Source organism: Protopterus annectens, chromosome 4.part1, assembly GCF_019279795.1.
Source record: "Protopterus annectens isolate FY-2018-M chromosome 4.part1, PAN1.0, whole genome shotgun sequence".
Classification (NCBI taxonomy): domain Eukaryota; kingdom Metazoa; phylum Chordata; order Ceratodontiformes; family Protopteridae; genus Protopterus; species Protopterus annectens.
The window spans coordinates 824,719,579-824,739,027 of record NC_056734.1 but is presented as its reverse complement, the minus strand read 5'-3'; the positions used below and the strand labels follow the sequence as shown (position 1 = coordinate 824,739,027).

At 44.2% G+C, this 19,449-nt stretch overlaps 1 protein-coding gene across 2 annotated transcripts in view; it reads left to right on the top strand.

Annotated features, from left to right (window-relative positions):
• The window catches only part of EFHD1 (EF-hand domain family member D1), a 488,813-nt gene that overhangs the window by 206,290 nt on the left and 263,074 nt on the right, over positions 1 to 19,449 (top strand). For both annotated transcript variants that reach the window (XM_044070597.1, XM_044070598.1), the window contains exon 2: positions 14,476 to 14,623. In XM_044070597.1, coding sequence (XP_043926532.1) covers positions 14,476 to 14,623 — 148 coding nt within the window. The remainder of the gene's footprint in view (positions 1 to 14,475; positions 14,624 to 19,449) is intronic.

The following is a 19,449-nucleotide window of genomic DNA, read 5'->3' as shown; positions in this document are numbered from 1 at the left end:
TAAACTTGCTTGGTTTTCGAGGGACCGGTTCCACTGTGTCCGGTGTCTCCCACGCCCTTCGAGCAATTAAATCTATTAATTCATCGAAGGGCGGAGTAACCCAGGAGGTAGAAGGTTGAGCACCAAAAACCTTCAGCAACACTGACTCATCCTCAGTGTGGGCTAGGGACTGCCAATCACCCCTCTGTTTTAAAATCTCCAAGATGTCCGCAAATGAGACATCCTCAGAGGGGGATTTTGGGGACCCCTCTGACTCATCCAAGTCAGTGTCAGATGTTAGAGATTCCTGCGGGGAATCCAAGTGCCTCCTCTTGCACAGTCTTTTCCTTAGAACCTCATCGGAGGGGGATTCTGGTGAGGCCTCTGAGGAACAGAGGGCACCTTCTGGGGGTGGCTGAGGCAATGGTGCTCTATGCTTTGGATGTGTCATGGGAACAGAAACAGAGAGCGGCTCCTTAGGGGAGGGAGAAGACACCTCCGATGAAGTGGTTGTCTGTGTAGACAAAACCTTCCTCATAAGGTCAAAAACCCCTGAACCTCGGATCGAGGACTCCCCCGGTTCTGAAGAACATGGAAGAATCCCAGACATGAGGCCCGTGGGTCTCGGCCCTGAGGACGGAGCCAAGCCAATCTGCGCCGAGGCCCCGAGAGGGAGAGTCGGCATCGAAAGGTCGGTACGACTCTCGGTCCCGGAACCAAGGAGAGATTGTCGACTCCGCGACTCACCTATAGGTTCCGAAGGAGTCGAGGTCAATGGTGTCGATCGTGCAATGGACAGTTTCGGCACCGAGGGCTCCACTATCATTGGCTCATTCTCTCCCGGCTCCGAAGGCTGGATGGGTCTCGAAGGAGGACCTGTTGGAGATAAAGGGAGGCCTTCTAGTTTCGACACCAATTGGGAGGAAACTGCAATCAACTTGGAAAGGGCCGTGTTCTCCATAAGTTTCTGCATGACACGATCCACATCTGTATCGGATAATGGTCTGGAAGATCGGGTCGAAGGGGCCGAAGATGGCACCGACCGAAGAATGGAAGGTGGCGGTAGCTCCGACACCGGTTCCAAGACCTGGGGCTCAGTGAAAGATAAACATTTGATGCTCGGCCCCGAAGTCTGTGGAACCGGCGAACGAACTTTAGAAGATGAACTCGGAGCTGATGACATGGGATCTGACATCTTCGACCCCTTCGAGGACTTAGAAGCCTGGTCCGACTTGTCCAAAGCCTCCTGGAAAGCAGGCTTAAGAAGTCCCCTGTCTATAAGTTTCCTGCGTCTATCTGTCATGACCCTCCCACTGAAGGAATGGCATATAGAGCAATCCTCTTGCAAGTGGACAGGGCCAAGACAGTAGACGCAGGAAGTGTGGTTGTCAGTGATGGACATTTTCTGCCCACACTGACACCTTTTAAAACCGGACTTGGCTTTTTCAGACATAATCAGCAAAATACACTTTTACTGTGAAAAAGTTTAAACACTAGCTATAAGTAAGAGAAAAAAAAAATATTTATATATATATATATATATATATATATATATATATATATATATATATATATATAGAGCTATAAGTTATAGAAGAGGTAGGCCCCAAAAGGAAACCTATGAAAAAATGACAGAACTAACTGCAATAACACACACACACACACTATAGTATGATCAAAAACTAAATTCCCAATAACTATAATAACTTTTAAGTAAAAATAATAACTATCTTATCTGAACAACAAAATTTTCTCTGGTCCGAGCTCTCTTTTCGATGTGATCCGTTGCAGTGGCAAACTAGATCTGAGTAATGGCAGGGAGGATTGTGGGATATAGCCTGGTCTTGAGCTTCTCTAAGATGCAAAGCTTTGCTATGCGGCCGACTCGGAGCCGAGGATCGGCTCCGAACCCGTGTGTAAGAACAAACGGCGAGATTGAACACTCTCACATTGTATGGTTGCTTATGTCACAAGTGATAATTTAATAAAGATGTTTATTGTTAAAAAAAAACAACAACATATAACCAAGTAACTGATTCTCTTGTCTTGATCAATGAGAAACTAATAACGTAATTACTAGAGTATGAAAGGCTGCAGCTTGGAAGGGAGAGATGAGGAAGCTCATTCCTCAATCGGCAGGATTATCATAAGGTAGAACAGAAGATTTGGCAAGTCCAGCATGTGCCACCCAGCCACACATAATCTAGTATACAGTGCAATGAAAAAGTATTTGCCCACTTCCTGATTTCTTATTTTTTTGCATGTTTGTCACACTTAATGTTTCAGATCATTAAACAAATGTAAATATTAGTCACAGATAACCCAAGTAAACACAAAATTTAGTTTTTAAGTAATGATTTTATTTATTAAGGAAAAAAATATCCAAACCTACATGGCCCTATGTGAAAAAGTAATTGCCCCCTAAACCTAATAACTGGTTGTGCCACCCTTAGCAGCAACAACTGCAATCAAGCATTTGCGATAACTTGCAATGAGTCTTTTACATTGCTGTTGAGGAATTTTGACCCACTCGTCTTTGGAAAATTGTTTTAATTCAGCCATATTGGAGGGTTTCCGAGCATGAACCACCTTTTTAAGGTCATGCCACAGCATCTCAATTGGATTCAAATCCGGACTTTGAATAGGCCACTCCAAAACCTTCATTTTGTTTTTTTTTAAGCCCTTTAGAGGTGGACTTGCTTTTGTGTTTTGGATCATTGTCCTGCTGCAGAACCCAAGTGCCCTTTAGCTTGAGGTCACAAACTGATGGCTGGACATTCTCCTTTAGGATTTTTTGGTAGAGAGCAGAATTCATGGTTCCATCAATCACAGCAAGTCATCCAGGTTCAGAAGCAGCCCCAGACCATCACACTACCACCACGTTTGACTGTTGGCATGATGTTCTTTTTCCGAAATGCTGCATTACTTTTATACCAGATGTAATGGGACACACACCTCCCAAAAAGTTCTTCTTTTGTTTCTTCAGTCCACAGAATATTTTCCCAAAAGTCTTGGGGATCATCGAGATGTTTTTGGCAAGAGTGAGATGAGCCTTTATGTTCATTTTGGTCAGCAGTGGTTTTCGCCTCAGAACTCTGCCATGCATGCCATTTTTGCCTAGTCTTTTTCTTATGGTTGCATCATGAACACTGAGCTTAACTGAGGCAAGTGAGGCCTGCAGTTCTTTAGACATTGTTCTGGGTTCTTTTGTGACCTCTTGGATGAGTTGTCGCTGTGCTCTTGGAGTAATTTTTGTAGGCCGGCCACTCCTGGGAAGGTTCACCACTGTTCCATGTTTTCTCCATTTGTTGGATAATGGCTTTCACCATGGTTTGCTGGAGTCCCAAAGCTTTAGAAATGGCTTTGTAACTTTTTCCAGATGGATAGATGTCAATTAGTTTTTTTCTCATCTGTTCCGGAATTTCTTTACATCGCGGCATGATGTCTTCCTTTCTGGGATCTTTTGGCCTACTTCACTTTGTCTGAGAGGTTCTATTTAAGTGATTTCTTGATTCAACAGGTCTGGCAGTAATCAGGCCTGAGTGTGGCTAGTGAAATTGAACTCAGCTTTCCCAAAAATGTAATTAAAAAGAAGTTATGTACCTACCATAACATTCCATGTTAGTTGTCTTCTTCTCGCCTTCTTTCTTGCTGGTTGGGTTCGGAGCCGATCCTCGGCTCCGACTCGGCCATATTCAAAAGCTCAAGAGCTGCTTATTGACTCGAGGCCCCCCTATATCCCATGATGCCTGATGCTAGATACCCAGATCTCGTTTGGTAAGTCTAACTGCAGACATAATAATAAAGGAATCTTATCCTAGACTGCATAAATCCTACTGGAGAGACTACTAGTCAGAAAGGAATAGCCAGAGAAGACTCAGCCAGTGAAAAATCAAGAAGAACTCTTCTCGGTCCAGTAGGATAGGGGGATGGAGGGTGGGACACAAGAAAGAAGGCGAGAAGAAGACAACTAACATGGAACGTTATGGTAGGTACATAACTTCTTTATGTTAAGTTGTCTATCTCGCCTTCTATTCTTGCTGGTTGGGACAGCGTCCCTAGCACCTAAAAACCTGGGTGGCACATCGGAAAAGACTCTTCAGAACAGTGGAACCAAAGTCAGCTCTGCTCCTGGAAACCAAATCCAACTTGTAATGTGAAATGAAAGTATGTGGGTTGGCCCATGAAGCCGCAGCACAAATAGATTCCATGGGCAACCTAGCCTGAAAGGCCACCGAAGTAGCTAAAGCTCTGGTGGCGTGACCTTTTGGTTTAACTGGCAATTCTTTATTCCTCAGTTGATATATGAATGTGATGATAGAAGTCAACCACCTGGATAAGGTTACTTTGGAGACCGGAAGACCTTGTTTACCTACTGCATAAGACAGGAAAAGTTGATCTGATTTTCTAATGTCCTTGGTTCTGTGCAAATAAAAGCGTAGTTGCCTGTGAACATCTAACTGATGCAACTTATATTCCGCCCTGTTGGAGTGGTTAGGGAAAAACACAGGAAGGTCTATGGACTGATTCAAGTTACTCTCTGAAGAGATCTTAGGAAGGAAGGACGGATTAGTCCTAAGAGCAACCCTGTCATTGTGGAACACGAGGTATGGGGGATGAACAGAAAGAGCCTGTAGTTCCGAAACTCTTCTGGCTGAAGTAATAGCTACCAGGAAGAGGGTTTTCCAAGATAAGAACTTCAGAGAACAAGTAGCTGCAGGTTCGAAAGGGGCAAAATTAGCGAAGTTAAAATCAAATTTAAATCCCACGGTGGTGGAGGATCTCTCACTGGGGGCCTGAGCAGAGTGGTTCCTTTGAGAAAGGCTTTACACAGCTTATGAGACATGATATTGTTTGCCGTCAGGCCAATGTGAAAATCTGAAATTCCTGCTAACTGGACTCTAATTGTAGCAGAAGCAGAACCAGCATGGAAGAGTTCTGCTAGAAATTCCAAAATGGAGTGCACTGGTGCTGAAAAGGGGTCTATGCTTTTTGCCTCTGCCCAGGAAGAAAAACGTTTCCACTTACTAGCATAAGTTTTTCTGGTTGTAGACATGTGATGACAAAGGATTTCTCTCACAGATGGGGAAATATCTGGGAGCCTGGCTAGGGTTGGAAGTGGAGCAACCACGCTGTGAGCTGGAGAGTGTGTAGGGATTGGTGCTGCCCGCCTGATTGATGAATCAGGAGGTCTGGAACTAGGTCCAGAGTCCAAGGCTGTTTGAGAAGATAGGAGTGCAGGAATGGAAACCATATTTGTTGAGGCCAGTAAGGAGCAATGAGGATCATTTTGCAACCCGAAATGGCAGCCTTCTGAATCAATTTTGGTATGAGGGGGAAAGGAGGAAATGCATAAAGAAGTCCCTGGGGCCAATCGTGGACTAGAGCGTCTCTGGGGGGATGCCCGGGGAGTGGAAGGAGGGAGAAGAAATTGCTGCACTTGTTGTTGAGGGGAGTTGCAAAAAGGTTGCAGCAAGGTTGGCCCCATCTGCGGAAGATTTGGTCCACAACCACCTGGTTCAGAGACCACTCATGAGGCATGAGAATTGCTCTGCTCAGTCTGTCTGCTATAACGTTGGACTTCCCAGGGATGTGCATTGCAATCAGAAACCATTGGGAAGAGATCGCCCACTGCCAGAGTCTGAGTGCTTCTTGACATAGGGGGTAGGACCTGGTTCCGCCCTGCTGGTTGATGTACCACACTACGGATATATTGTCCGTTTGAACTGCAATGGTCCCGGTAGGAAGAGAGTCCTGAAGAGCCTGCAATGCTAAGAGCACGGCCCTCATCTCCAAGACATTTATGTGCAGATGATACTCGTGAGGTTGCCAGGTGCCTTGAACTGTTCTGCCCTGATAATGCCCCCCCCCACCCGATCAGGGAGGCGTCCATGGTCACTGTAGCCACTGGAGGGGGAAGAACAAATGGTCTGCCATGGAGCACTGATGTGGAGACCATCCACCACGCAAGGTGTTTCTTGCATGCCTGAGTGATCATAATCGTGTAAGACATGGGAAGTTGCTGGAAGGACCATTGGGTGAAAAGAAGCCACTGGAGAATCCTCATGTGAAAACGAGTTAGGGGAACAAGTACGATAGGCACAAAGGCATCTCTGATCAGTACTAGCAAGAAACTACGATCCTTCATAAAATCATCTAAGGCCAGCTTCGAAAGAAAGATTGCACAAGATGCTAATGATAATCATAAGGCCTTCTTTAGTTATGTCAGGAACCTGGGTGGCAACTCCCAGATATGCTCTGAGTTAGTTCAAAATGACAAAAAATACACTGAACCCACAGACATTGCCAACATCCTGGCAGACAGGCTCAGTGCAAACTTCTCCCCTCCTTCCCCCCCAAAAGAGCAAATGTCTATCCCAACAGACTGTAGCCTCCCTGACATCACAGATGCACAGGTGAGAGCTGCCCTCTCCAAAGCAAAAAAACAGCATCAATGGGACCGGACAGTGTCCCAGGCTGCGTCTTACACGAACTCCAAGAAGAACTGAACCCTCACATAAAGTCACTGTTCAATCTCAGCCTTACTACAGGATATGTACCCAAGGAATGGCGTACAGCAACAGTGGTCCCACCCCACAAAGGTGGTGCCACAACGGACCCCAGTAACTATCGCCCTATAAGCCTGACTAGCCTGGTCTGCAAAGCTATGGAGCGTATCATCATGAAACTCATAAACAAAGACATTGGGAACCTCCAAACACTGGATCCTACCCAATTCGGCTTTGTTAAGGGCAGATCTTGCCTCTTGAACCTGGTCAACTTCTTTGAAACAGTCACCAATGCTATAGATGAAGGGAAGCTAGTCCACACAGCCTACCTGGATCTCGCAAAAGCCTTCGACACAATACCCCACTTGGGCATCATAAATAAGCTCATCAGCTTAAATATCAACCCCTATGTCACAAGATGGTTTGCAAACTGGCTCAGGGATAGAACCCACATGGTCATAATTGCAGGTGCCATGTCAGACTCTAAACCAGTTACAAGTGGCGTCCCACAAGGCTCAGTCCTGGGACCTCTCTTATTCGGTATATATTTCTCTGAGGTACAGGCTAACATGGGAGGACTATGGCTGACCAAGTTTGCAGATGACTGCAAACTGGGTGCCATAATCGACTCACCGACTGACACAAGCATCCTCCAAAAGGGTCTCACAGAGATGGATAACTGGTGCCAGAGCCATGGCCTAAAGCTAAATGCCAAAAAGTGCAAAGTCATCCCATTTGTGAAAAACAAAGTGCCCACAAATTACCACATAGGTGGTAATCCATTAAGTACGGAAGAAATAATTAGGGATTTGGGGACCCAAGTAGATAGCAATCTCTCCTTTGACAATCACGTTGCCAAAGTGGTTAGAAAGACCTTCTATATAGCCCACCTTATCGTGAAAGGGTTCACATCTAGATCAAGAGAGGTCATTGTGCCCCTCTACTCATCACTCATCAGGCCCATAATTGAATACAATGCCCCATTTGGGATGTACCTTACCCGACACCTGCAGCAACTGGAAAGACCCCAAAAGTACCTCACCAAGAGGATCAAGGGACTCAAACAGATGCCCTACGCAGTTAGGCTAAAGAAACTCCAGCTCTACTCAGTTGCTTACCGCCTACTCAGAGGCGATCTGTGCCTGATGTATAAAGCCATGTCCAACCCAGAATTAATGGACATGCCCCACCTCAGGAAATCCAAATCCCTTAGAGCTACACGCTCCAGGGACTTAAACCTCAGCACAGAAATAAATAGGACATGCTGGAGGGACAGATTCATATCCCAGAGGCTCCCCTCACTCTGGAACAAAATCCCAGTCCATGTTAGGTAGAGTCCCTCAATGACCCTCTTCAAGAGAAATCTTGACGAGTGGATGGGAGATTGTAGGTTTACCCCTGGGATCTCTTCTGTGTCCCTACTAGACAGAGGCACAGTAAACTAACCTCAAAAGGGCTATCTTCTGTGACCTACTGTACAGAGGCACAGTCAACTAATCTAAAAGGGTGGCAAAAGCCAAACACACTCTGGCTAGGCTTATAAATGCCCTAGGGTAGATAGCCTAGTATCAACCTATGAACCTATGAACCTATAGCTGCTGCCATGAGACCTAGCGTTTGAAGGACAAACCTGGCTTGAATCCATTTGCATGCTAATAAAACCTTGACATGCTGATGAATCACTGAAACCCTGTCTGGTGGGAGGCTCACTAACATGTCTTTGGTATTTAAATTTGCGCCTATAAAGGTGATATATTAACAGGGCGACAATGCAGACTTTTCAAAATTTATTGTGATACCTAGCCTGGAGCAAGTGTCGATGGTGCAGTCTCTGGCTCACAGAAGGTGAAGTCTGGTGGTAGCAGTGAGGAGCCAGTCGTCGAGATATGGAATCACCTGGAATCCTTGCCGTCTCAGATGAGCGGTAACTACTGCCATACATTTGTCAAACACCCTGGGGGCTGTGGTGAGACCAAAGGGCAGAGCTCTGAACTGATAATGGCTGGCTCCCAGCCGGAAGCGGAGGAATCTTTGGAAACGTCTGTCCATTTTTATGTGGTAGTACGCATCCTGAAGATCTATGGAGCACATCCAATTGTCCTGACCCAGAAAGGGTAAAATGGACTGAAGCGTGACCATCCGGAATTTTGATCTTTGTACAGACTTGTTTAGTCTGCTGAGATCCAAAATGGGTCTCCAGTCCCCTGTCTTTTTTGGTACCAAAAAGAACCTTGAGTAAATTCCGGATCCTTGTTGGTCTGCTGGGACTTGCTTGATGGCCCTTTTTCTTAGCAGTTTTGAGACTTCTTGAACTGCTTGGTCCCTTAGATTGGGTGGAACATCTGGAAGGGACTTGTAAGGGGGTGTGAATGAAGGGGATTCTGTAGCCTCCAGATATGACGGACTGTACCCATTTGTCTTGTGTTATGTCTCGCCAGGCTCCTGGGTACAGTGATAGTCTTCCCCCGACTGCCTCCAGAGGTGAGCAGCTGGGCAACCCTTCAGGGATGCTGGAAGGGCTTGTCAGAGAAGGATTCTCTGCTGCCCTGGTTTTGCGGATCCCCTCTGCCATGAGGGCGGCGTCTGTTATTGTTCCCTCCTCTGTCACTGGAGGGAAACTCACCACATGTGTCCGGCAAGACTCCTTGGGATTTCCGGAACCACATCTTCCCACTCTTCTGACCCTTAGGATATGGTCTGGAGGGAGTGGAAAAGTGGACTCCTACAGCAGAGAGAGTCTCGCCTTCCTGCTCACACCTGGAAAGGGTATCTTTCACCTGTGATCCAAAGAGAGAGGAACCATCAAAGGGAGTGTTGGTGAAAGATGCTCTGAAAGGTTCCACAAAGTTACATAGCTGCATCCAAGAGTGCCTCCTTAGGGCCACGCCTGTGCCTGTGGCTCTACTCGCACCATCGGCTGCATACGAAATGAGCTGCATGGAGGAGTTTACCACAGAATTAAGAGTCGCCAGCTGGGAGGCTGCCTTAGCCTGGGCCCCCTCAGCTGATGGATCTTGGAGGGTATCTCCAATTTCTTTCAGGAGATACCTCTGAAGACGGGTAAAGTGGCACAGGTAATTCAGGGACCACATGGAAAAGGTCACTGAAGAGAACATCTGCTTCCCATATCTGTCCATTGTCCTGGACTCCTTATTAACAGTGGGATGGACAGATGAAGAAGTTTCAGCCAACTCCTTCTTTGTGGCCGCTGCTACCACCATGGCATCAATGGGGACACCGTTGGTCAAGAACTGTTTGTCCTGCGGGGCAGTAATGAATTTAGTAGGTCTTCTAGGGGTCGGTTCCACTGTGTCTGGAGCCGTCCATGCCTTTTGGGCCACCACAGATATCAGGGGGATGAAAGGCGGAGACACCCAGGAGGTGGAAGGTCGGGATCTAAATGCATCCAGGAATACCGACTCATCCTCGTAAGGGCTTAGGGTAGTCCAGTTTCCCCTCTGCCTAAGCATCTCAAGGATGTCTGAGAAGGAGACATCTTCAGAGGAGGATCTTGGGGACCCTTCCGACTCATCTAAGTCGGTATCCAATGTAATAGACTCGGGGGAGTCAACATGCTTCCTCTTGCATTTTCTCTTGCGAGGTGGCTCCTCTGAAAGATCAGGGGAGGCCTCGGAAGAGGAGGATACACCCAAGGGGTTGTCCTGGAGTGCTGGATCCCCACACTTAGGGTCTGGAAGAGGGGCAGAGGTGGATGCAGGCACCCTAGGGGGAGGAGCCGATGGGGTTGATCGTGGGACTGACTCAGGGACCAGCACACTCCTCATCACCTCAAAGGCATCCTTGCCCAGACGCAGAGAAGGCTCAGGCTCCAACAAAACCAAAAGCCCTCCCCGCACCAAGGGAGACAGCTCCGAGGCAGATGTGGGAGCTGAGCTCACCTGCGCCGAAGCACTGAGAGGAAGAGCGAGGTCGGACAAGGGTCCAATGCCACTCACCCCCTCGGAGCCAACGAGGGAGTCTCGGTGCCCAGATCCCTCCAGGGAAGGTACCATGGAAGGGATCGGAGCTGATGAAGGAACCGAATGGGAGGGTATTGGCACCGATGGTTCCACAGCTCGAACCCCAACTAACTCCGGCTCCGAGCTCAAAGGAAGTGTCGGAGTAGGAATATCAATAGCTGTGGAAGGAGCCGACTCCTGATGAGGAGGGCTGGACAACATTTTGGCAAGGGCCTGTGACTTCAAGAGCCTACTGACCACTCTTTCCAAATCATGGTCCAAAAGTCTAGAGGACCGAGAAGAGTGGGATGATCGGTGACTATGCTCCAATTGGAGCAGGGGCGACTTTGGAGCCGAACATATCGACTCTAAAGAAGGAGACCTGGATCTCTTTTGACTCTCAGCCGGCTCCAAAGACCGTGTCGGAGCTGACTGGGAGGGAGGGACATCGGTTCCAGCCAGAGCCGAAAAGGATTGTGTAGCTTCACCCAACGACGGCTCCGAAGTGGAAGCCGACGGTTTAGGTGGCCTGGACGATTTCACTGGCTGAGACTTCGATGGTGAATCTTGGGGTTTAAGCAGACTCCTCAGAATCAATTTATTTTTGCACTTCTGCAGGACTCTTGGACTGAAGGCATGACAGATGGAGCAAGAGTCCTGCAGGTGCACAGCGCCCAGACAATAAACACAAGAAGTGTGACCATCTGTCAGAGACATCTTCTGACAGCATGAGTCACACTTCTTGAATCGGGACGGTTTTGGATCCTTGGACATTCTTGGAAGAAAACCAAGGGCAAGTTTTCACACAAAAAGCTAAGGTAACCAATAAAAAATATTAATACCCTACAGTTACCACAACCCACTACAAGTACTACTACCACAAAGAAAAACAAACTTATCACTAACACTACAGGTTATAGAGAAAAAGTTTTTTTTTTTTTTTTAAAGGAGATAGAAAAGAAAGGTTAACCTCTAACTCAAATGGAAAGAACCTTTCTGTGGAAAAGGGAGAGAAGGGGGGAGAGGAAACTCTCTAATTTAAACGAGTTTCTTAGGAAGGGAAAGCAATGAATAAAGTCTAACTAACGACTAATTCTACACTACAATACAGTAATTTTTACAAGAAAATAACAGTAAAAAACACTAATAATAAAGAAGCTTATATGACCTGAGCAAGTAAAACAACCTCACAGCAGAAGTGGCAAATGAGATCTGGGTATCTAGCGCCAGGCATCATGGGATATAGGGGGCCTCGAGCCAGTAAACAGCTCTTAAGCTTTAGAAGAAGGCCGAGTCGGAGCCGAGGATTGGCTCCGAACCCAACCAGCAAAAATAGAAGGCGAGATAGACAACTTAACATCCACAGTTACTTCATGATTTAGCAAGGGGGATTTCACATAGGGTCATGTAGGCTTGGATAGTTTTTTTTCCTTAATAAATAAAATCATCACATAAAACCTGCATTTTGTGTTTACTTAGGTTATCTTTATCTAATATTTAAATTTGTTTGATGATCTGAAACATTTAAGTGTGATAAATATGTAAAACGATAAGAAATCAAGAATGGGGCAAATACTTTTTTATTGCACTGTATCAGTCACCTACCATATCTCCAATTCATTCGTGATGCCTATGTAGCAGTAGCTCTAAGGCTATAGCTTACTTTCAGAATCTTTAATCTGCTGTTCTCCATCTTTCCCTGTCTGCTGCAAAACTGCAATACTGTATTGGTCACACATTCGCTATTATACCATGACCCCCCATTAATATTCCAAAACGTGCACGCTGATTGATCAGCGTGCACATTGTAAATCGACTTATACTAATGGAAAAAGGTCCGGTCGCCCGGACATTTTCCATTAGTATAAGTCTTTTTTAAAACACTGTCTCGTTATGTTAAAGGAGTTTAACATAGCGAGACAGGTTTATAAAAAGCAATGGAGATCTCCGTTGCTTTTTTTAAAGCTGTCTCTCTATGTTAAACTCCTTTAACATAGCGATAGTGTAAAAGCAACGGAGATCTTGCTTTCTCCGTTGCTTTTTCTTTAAACCTGTCTCGCTATGTTAAATGGGTTTAACATAGCGAGACAGCTTTAAAATAAGCAATGGAGATCTCCGTTGCTTATTTTAAAGCTGTTGCGCTATGTTAAACCCATTTAACATAGCGAAACAGTTTGTAAAAAGCAACAGAGATCTTGCTTTCTCCATTGTTTTTTCAAAACTGTCTTGCTATGTTAAATGGGTTTAACATAGCGAGACAGCTTTAAAATAAGCAACAGAGATTCTCCGTTGCTTATTTTAAAGCTGTCTCGCTATGTTAAACCCATTTAACATAGCAAAACAGTAAAAAACAATGGAAATATTGCTCCATTGCTTTTGCCTACAGCTCTGATGTACTGCGTAGGCATACACATGCGCAGTACATCAGAACTGCCGCAGAATACCAGACAGCTGAGGAAGGGCAGCAAGGAGGCATTATACAATGCCATTATTTAAGAAAATTAATTTTTTTTTCTTAAATAATGTCATTGTATAATAGCAATAACCCACTTCTGGGTGTGGGTAATGCTGGATTTACCCACGGTTGGCTTTGTTTGGTCCCTCAGGCTTCGCCCTCGTGACCAAACCACGCCAACCGTGGGTAAATCCAGCATTACCCACACCCAGGCGTGGGTTATTGCTATATTATCCCACGTCTTCAATTGTATTCTTGATTCTCCGTTGCTTATTTTAAAGCTGTCTCGCTATGTTAAACCCATTTAACATAGCAAAACAGTAAAAAACAATGGAGATCTTGCTCCATTGCTTTTGCCTACAGCTCTGATGTACTGCGTAGGCATACACATGCGCAGTACATCAGAACTGCCGCAGAATACCAGACAGCTGAGGAAGGGCAGCAAGGAGGCATTATACAATGCCATTATTTAAGAAAATAAATTTTTTTTTTTTTAAATAATGTCATTGTATAATAGCAATAACCCACTTCTGGGTGTGGGTAATGCTGGATTTACCCACGGTTGGCTTTGTTTGGTCCCTCGGGCTTCGCCCTCGTGACCAAACCACGCCAACCGTGGGTAAATCCAGCATTACCCACACCCAGGCGTGGGTTATTGCTATATTATCCCACGTCATCAATTGTATTCTTGTTTGGCTTTGCATACTTAATACTAATTGTACAGATGGTTCGATTTTTATCTATTTTATTGTATTTTCTATTCTGTAATGTGTTCCGTACCATCACTCCTTGATTTCTATATTTGATTCTGTAGCTGTATCATGTTTGCTTTTGGAGCTTTTCTCCCTGGGCCTCTACTGAAAACAGGCTCACCCTGGCCCAGTAGACCTCCCAGTAAACAAATGCAAATAAATAAATAAAATTTGTGGTTTCTGGAATTAGAAAACCCACTCAGGACCAGTCCTGAATGACTAGTGAATAAAGTAACCATGAATTAACAGACTTACAGGTAAGCTTTATATACTTTAAAAAAATTGTAAGGGCAATTGTTTGATTAGTGGTACAGGTGCTGGAGTGGCCACAGGGTGAGAAGGAGAGTCATTGGCTCACCCTTCCTGGGAGAGAAAGAGTCAGGCTAGGGTCACTGCAGTAAGCAGTGTACAAGCCTGGTAAGCTCTGTGCTTTGCAACTAGTGATCCATTTCGTTGAGAGCTTAAGCATAGGCAGAAGTGCAGATGCACCTCCAGAGGGCAGTGACTGTGAAGTTGGCCTTTCTACTTGTCAAAACCTGTGCATATTTAGTTAGAGGAAAGAGTAATGGTTGTGCTAATATAGTCTTTCCTGCTGTCTAGAATCCTTGTTTTAGACAATATCAAAAGTTGTTCAGTTTGGACTCATCATATGTTCCCTCACTCTTTCTGTATGAAAATACTAGCAGGGAGATATGTACGACTAGTGTGTATTATGTTAGTACAGTATCAGTACGTGCTAATAAGAAGAGACAAGTACAAAAGTAATAATATGATGCTTCTCATTTACAATATTCCTTCTCCCTTGGTTCTAATCCCTGCAGGTATGACTCTGGAAAGGATGGCTATATTGACTTGATGGAACTGAAGCTGATGATGGAGAAGTTGGGGGCCCCACAGACACACCTTGGCCTTAAGAACATGATCAAAGAAGTTGATGAGGATTTTGATGGCAAGTTGAGTTTCCGTGAGGTATGCGTTTAATGCAAAACTTAAAAAAGCTTTAACTCTTCTACATGGCCAGCTTTTATAACTCAGAGTTTTAAATGTCCATAAAATGGGCAGTAACAGATTTTGGTAACAAGAACCACAAGAGTAGCTAATTGCCGTCTAAGTGAGAAGAAATTTGGGTAGCGTAATATGCAGTAGTGACCATGTTTACAACAGGCCATAAAATGATTTGGAGTTCATAAAGCTAAAGTACGTTAATATGGTTCTGAAAAAGATACTGCTAAAGGTAGATACAATGTGGCAAATACATTCCATGACATTGAAGCAGACCAAAAACAAACTAGAATAGGTAGTCTACAATGTAATTTGACTGTAAAATGTCCACTTATTAGGTCAAAGGAGGTTATTCTTCCATACAATAAAAATGCAGAGAGAAGATCCATACTCCACAGAGTAGCCATGAGTACTGCATCCAGCAGTTATGCATCTGCCCCCCCACTACACACACACACACACACACACACACACACACACACACACACACACACACACACACACACACACACACACACACACACATCTTTTTCTGACCCAGCCTTCTTCCATTCAAGCCAGATACTAATGAGTCCTTACAAAAGGAATGCAACAGTAGTCTGAATACCACCATCCCATGATAATGCACACCTAAAGACCTGACCACACTATCTGTGATAAAGTACAGTTGTGTAAGTCATACTTACCTACAACAGTAGATGTTCGAATGCCTCGGTGACATTACAGGTTATGTGCCAAGGAAACCCAGTACTGGCCAGCTTTCAAAAGTTCAGATTTCCCTTCCTCTCTCTCTACCTGTGAAGGATGATGGGCTAAGCATTTCCTGACAGAAAAGCCTTCAACTCTCAAAGGAAGTGAGTGTTCAGTTTTTTTTTGCTTCCACAAAAAAAGCAGAGGAAAGTACCAGAAGCTAGACTCATCTAACAAGAGTAAATTAATAGCCAGTCATAATATCATATAAAAACCAAATCCAACAACAACCATATCAAAGAGGCTGAAACCCAGCTTAACCTTGCACAATCTGGGGGATAGCAGGTGGATGCTGCCACTGAGGCAGTGAGGAATTCAGACTTCTATTACAGGTAAGTAGAAGTTATGTAACTGTACTATATCATCATTCCCACTGCCTCTGTGGCATTTGGGTAGATTTACCAAGCTTACCCTATCTGGGAGATGGAAGGATAAGGATCCAGGAGCCCCTGAAGAATGGCCCTTCCAAAGCCAGCTCTGGACCTTAAAAATGAATCCAGTTTGTAGTGGTTTGGAAAGGTATGAACAGAGGACCAGGTTGCTGCCTCTAGAATGCTTCTAGAGTCCAGCCTTTTCCACTATTCCATTGAAGAGGAAAAAGCCCTAGTTAAGTAAGCCTTAACCTTGCCTAGAAGAGATTTACCATGATGGGAGTAACAGAAGACATTAGCAGAAGACAACCATTATACAGTTATTTTCTTAGAGACAGGTTGACTTTTCTTAGCCCCCCTTATAGGAGACAAAAAGCTGTTCAGCATTCCCAAAGAACTTTGTTCTGTAAAGTTAATAGCTGAGCTGCCTATGTGCATCCAAGGTATGTAGAATATTTTCTCCCTTGTTGTTTTGATCAGGATGGAACATTGGGAGATTGGTGGCTTGATTCAAGGAAAATTCAGAAACAATTCTCGGCATGAATGATGGATTAGTGCATAACACAACCCTATTCTTGTGAAAAAATAAATGGAAATGACCCACCATGAGAGCTTGCAGCTCAGAGACTCACCTTGCAGATATCAGAGCAATGATTAAAACAGTCTTCCAAATAATAAACTATAGATTAGCCTGACAAACAGGTTCAAAAGGAGGTAAGAACAAATCTGAAATCCCAGTGAAGAGGAATTTGCTTTCAAAGGAGTCTCATATGCAGCACTCCTTTCATAAACTGTTTGACCACAAAAAGAGATGAAACAAGGGGCTCCATGGGCAGACAATCTGAGATGGCTGCAAGATGCACTTTGATAGAAGCATATGAGAAACCATCTCTAAGCAGCTCGCACAAATATTTCAAAATCAGTGAGGTTGAAACCATTTTGGGGCTTCTGTTATTAGTTAGGCACCACATAGAAAACCTCTTCCACTTGTAAACATAAGATTTACTAATTGTAGGTTTTCTTGACTACTTAAATATCTGCTGCACAACCTGATGGAACAAGTGCCTTATAGGTATCAAAATACAGTCATCCAGGTTTTCAGTTGCAATTGCTCTAAGTTGGATTATACCATTAACCTCAATGCCATGTGAGCAGATCCAGTCTGTGAGGAAGCTTGTGGTAATTGCTCTTGGTCAATTCCATTAAAAGGGAGAAACAACTTAGCCTGGGTCAAAAGGGCTAGTCACAATGATCTTTGGTAATTCTTTCTAAGATTTTATAAGTTTCTTGGGAATCACTGGAAAGGGTACAAATGCATAGAGGAACATTCTTGACCATGGGAATGATAAACAGTCTCCCTTCAAAGCATGGCTGCAAGGATATCTTGAACAGAAATTTTTCAGTTGTCTGTTTAGAAAGGAGGTGAACAGATCTTGAGGTGCTCCCCACATTAAGTCTTGGAAGACCTGTACATGGAGCTTCCACTTGTGAGGGCCTGTTCAGGATCTGTTTAGCCTGTCTGCCACTGTGTTTTGTTCTGGTGTCTGAAGAGTCAGAGAATGCTATAGAGACAGCTCTCAGGCCATCACTGCCAACCAGTTCAGAAGCCACATCACAGTGCTGCTGTCTGTGAATACTAAAATAGGACCCAGAACTCATAAGTAGTGAGGAAATTTTAAGGCAGGAATCACTGCCAACATCTCTTTTACATTTATGTTCTGGGGTGTGTTCCAAGGACCCCACAAGTTTTGCTCTTGAAATCTCATGGACACTGCTCCCCACACAAAATCTGAAGAGTCCTTTTGGACAGACTGGACTGGGTTGTGAATATAGGAAGGAATTCCTGGATTCAAAGACAGCTGATCCCACTACCACTGCAGTTCCTTTATCACAAATCACAGTACTGGTACCGTACCTTGAAATCCAAGGAATGACAGTGCTGTGTCCAACAATTCTTCTAATGCCATTGAATTTTTGTCATGAGGCCATGAAGCCTATAATTTTGCAGAATTTTCTTGCTGAGGCCATGTCCAGAAGAAATAAATGCAAGAAGTCAAACTTTTTATTCTGGCAGAAAGGCCATCCTTTTTACTGTGTCTATCCGACACCCAATAAAAAGAATTAGATGAGAGGGTTTGAGGAAGAGCCTTTGAAGGATCAATTCGAAGCCCAGGTGGGAAAAGAGGATTGTGACCTTGTCTACAGACTGCAATCAAACACTGTGCTATGCACATAGGTACTGCACGGCCGGATCAAACCAAAAAACACTGCTGGCCAGCAGATGCGTGAAACAGTAAAATAATACTAATACTAAATAGTTTGCTGTGCATCACTGATGAAGGCTTATACCTTTTTGCCAAAACCGGTCTGATTATTAAAGGAAATGTATAATCAGCAAACTATTTAGTATTAGTATTATTTTACTGTTTCACGCATCTGCTGGCCAACAGTGTTTTTTGGCTTGTCTACAGACTCTAAGCACCTGGATACAGAATGTGCACAAATCAGCAAATCATCTCAGTAAGGAAAATGTGTATGCCTATGTTTCTGCAGTGGGCAATCACTGTGGCTAGACAGTTTGTAAACACTTAAGCTGCAGCAGATATTCCAAAAGGTAATGCAAAAAATCTGATAATATAAGCCAGACATAGCAAATCTCAAAATATTCCTGAAATTGGGACAAATAGGAAATATAATGATTAGCATCCTTGAGATCTAAAGAAACCATGAAACAGTGGTCTGAAAGCAATACTAGGACCAACTGTAAGTTGAGCATTTTGAATTTCTGAACTTTTGCAAAGGTGTTTAGAAAGAAAAAAATCTAGGACAGGTGTCCAGGAGTTTTCCTTTTTTGGTACCAAAACGATTCTGGAGTAAAATCCTTTATCTTTGTGTATTGCAGGCAGTGGTACTGTTACCTCTCCTTCTACCATGTGATGGAGTACTGGAGGAAACAGCTGTGTCTGGTCTTGTGAGTGTGGGGGAACTTCCCTGAAAGGGGAAGATTTTCTATCTACTGCCAAGTATATCCTCTCCAAATTATTCTCAGAACCCATTTTTCTGAGACTATTTGTGGCCAGGCTGTAGGTTTGAGAGAATGGGGGAAGGAAGAAAAAAAGGAAGGGCAGGAGTGGGGTAAGGGTGTTCTCTGACTCAGCACAGTGATTCCTTTGCAGGTGGTTGAGCCTTTTTCGGAAAAGAACCCCTCTTATTTGGTTTCAAAGAATTATCATCCTGCCATATCCTTTTGGATCCCTGACTTTTGTTTGGTTAGGATTTTTGTTTGTTTTGTCCCTTGAAGGAAGATGTATTTTTTTGGGGAGAACTTCGGAACATGAAACATCATACATACCCCATGCATTAATTTGCCTCTATCATTCCACTGTTTGATAATTTGTGCAACAGAGGTCTTAACATCAATTCAGAACTCAAAGGTGTATTCAGAATTTTGGCTTTTCAAATCATCAGCACTAGGCTCTATCAAGTCAGGGGAGAGAACACTAGACAGAATAATAAACTGATAGTACTAGATAATGTATCACAATACCCATGTAAAGTCTCTAATAATAAGTATGTCCCCACACAACTAAAATCTGCCAAACTATGCTATTATTAGGGAAAAAACAATTGGAAAGGTGTTCAGAATTATTTTACAACTGGCAGAAGTTAAAG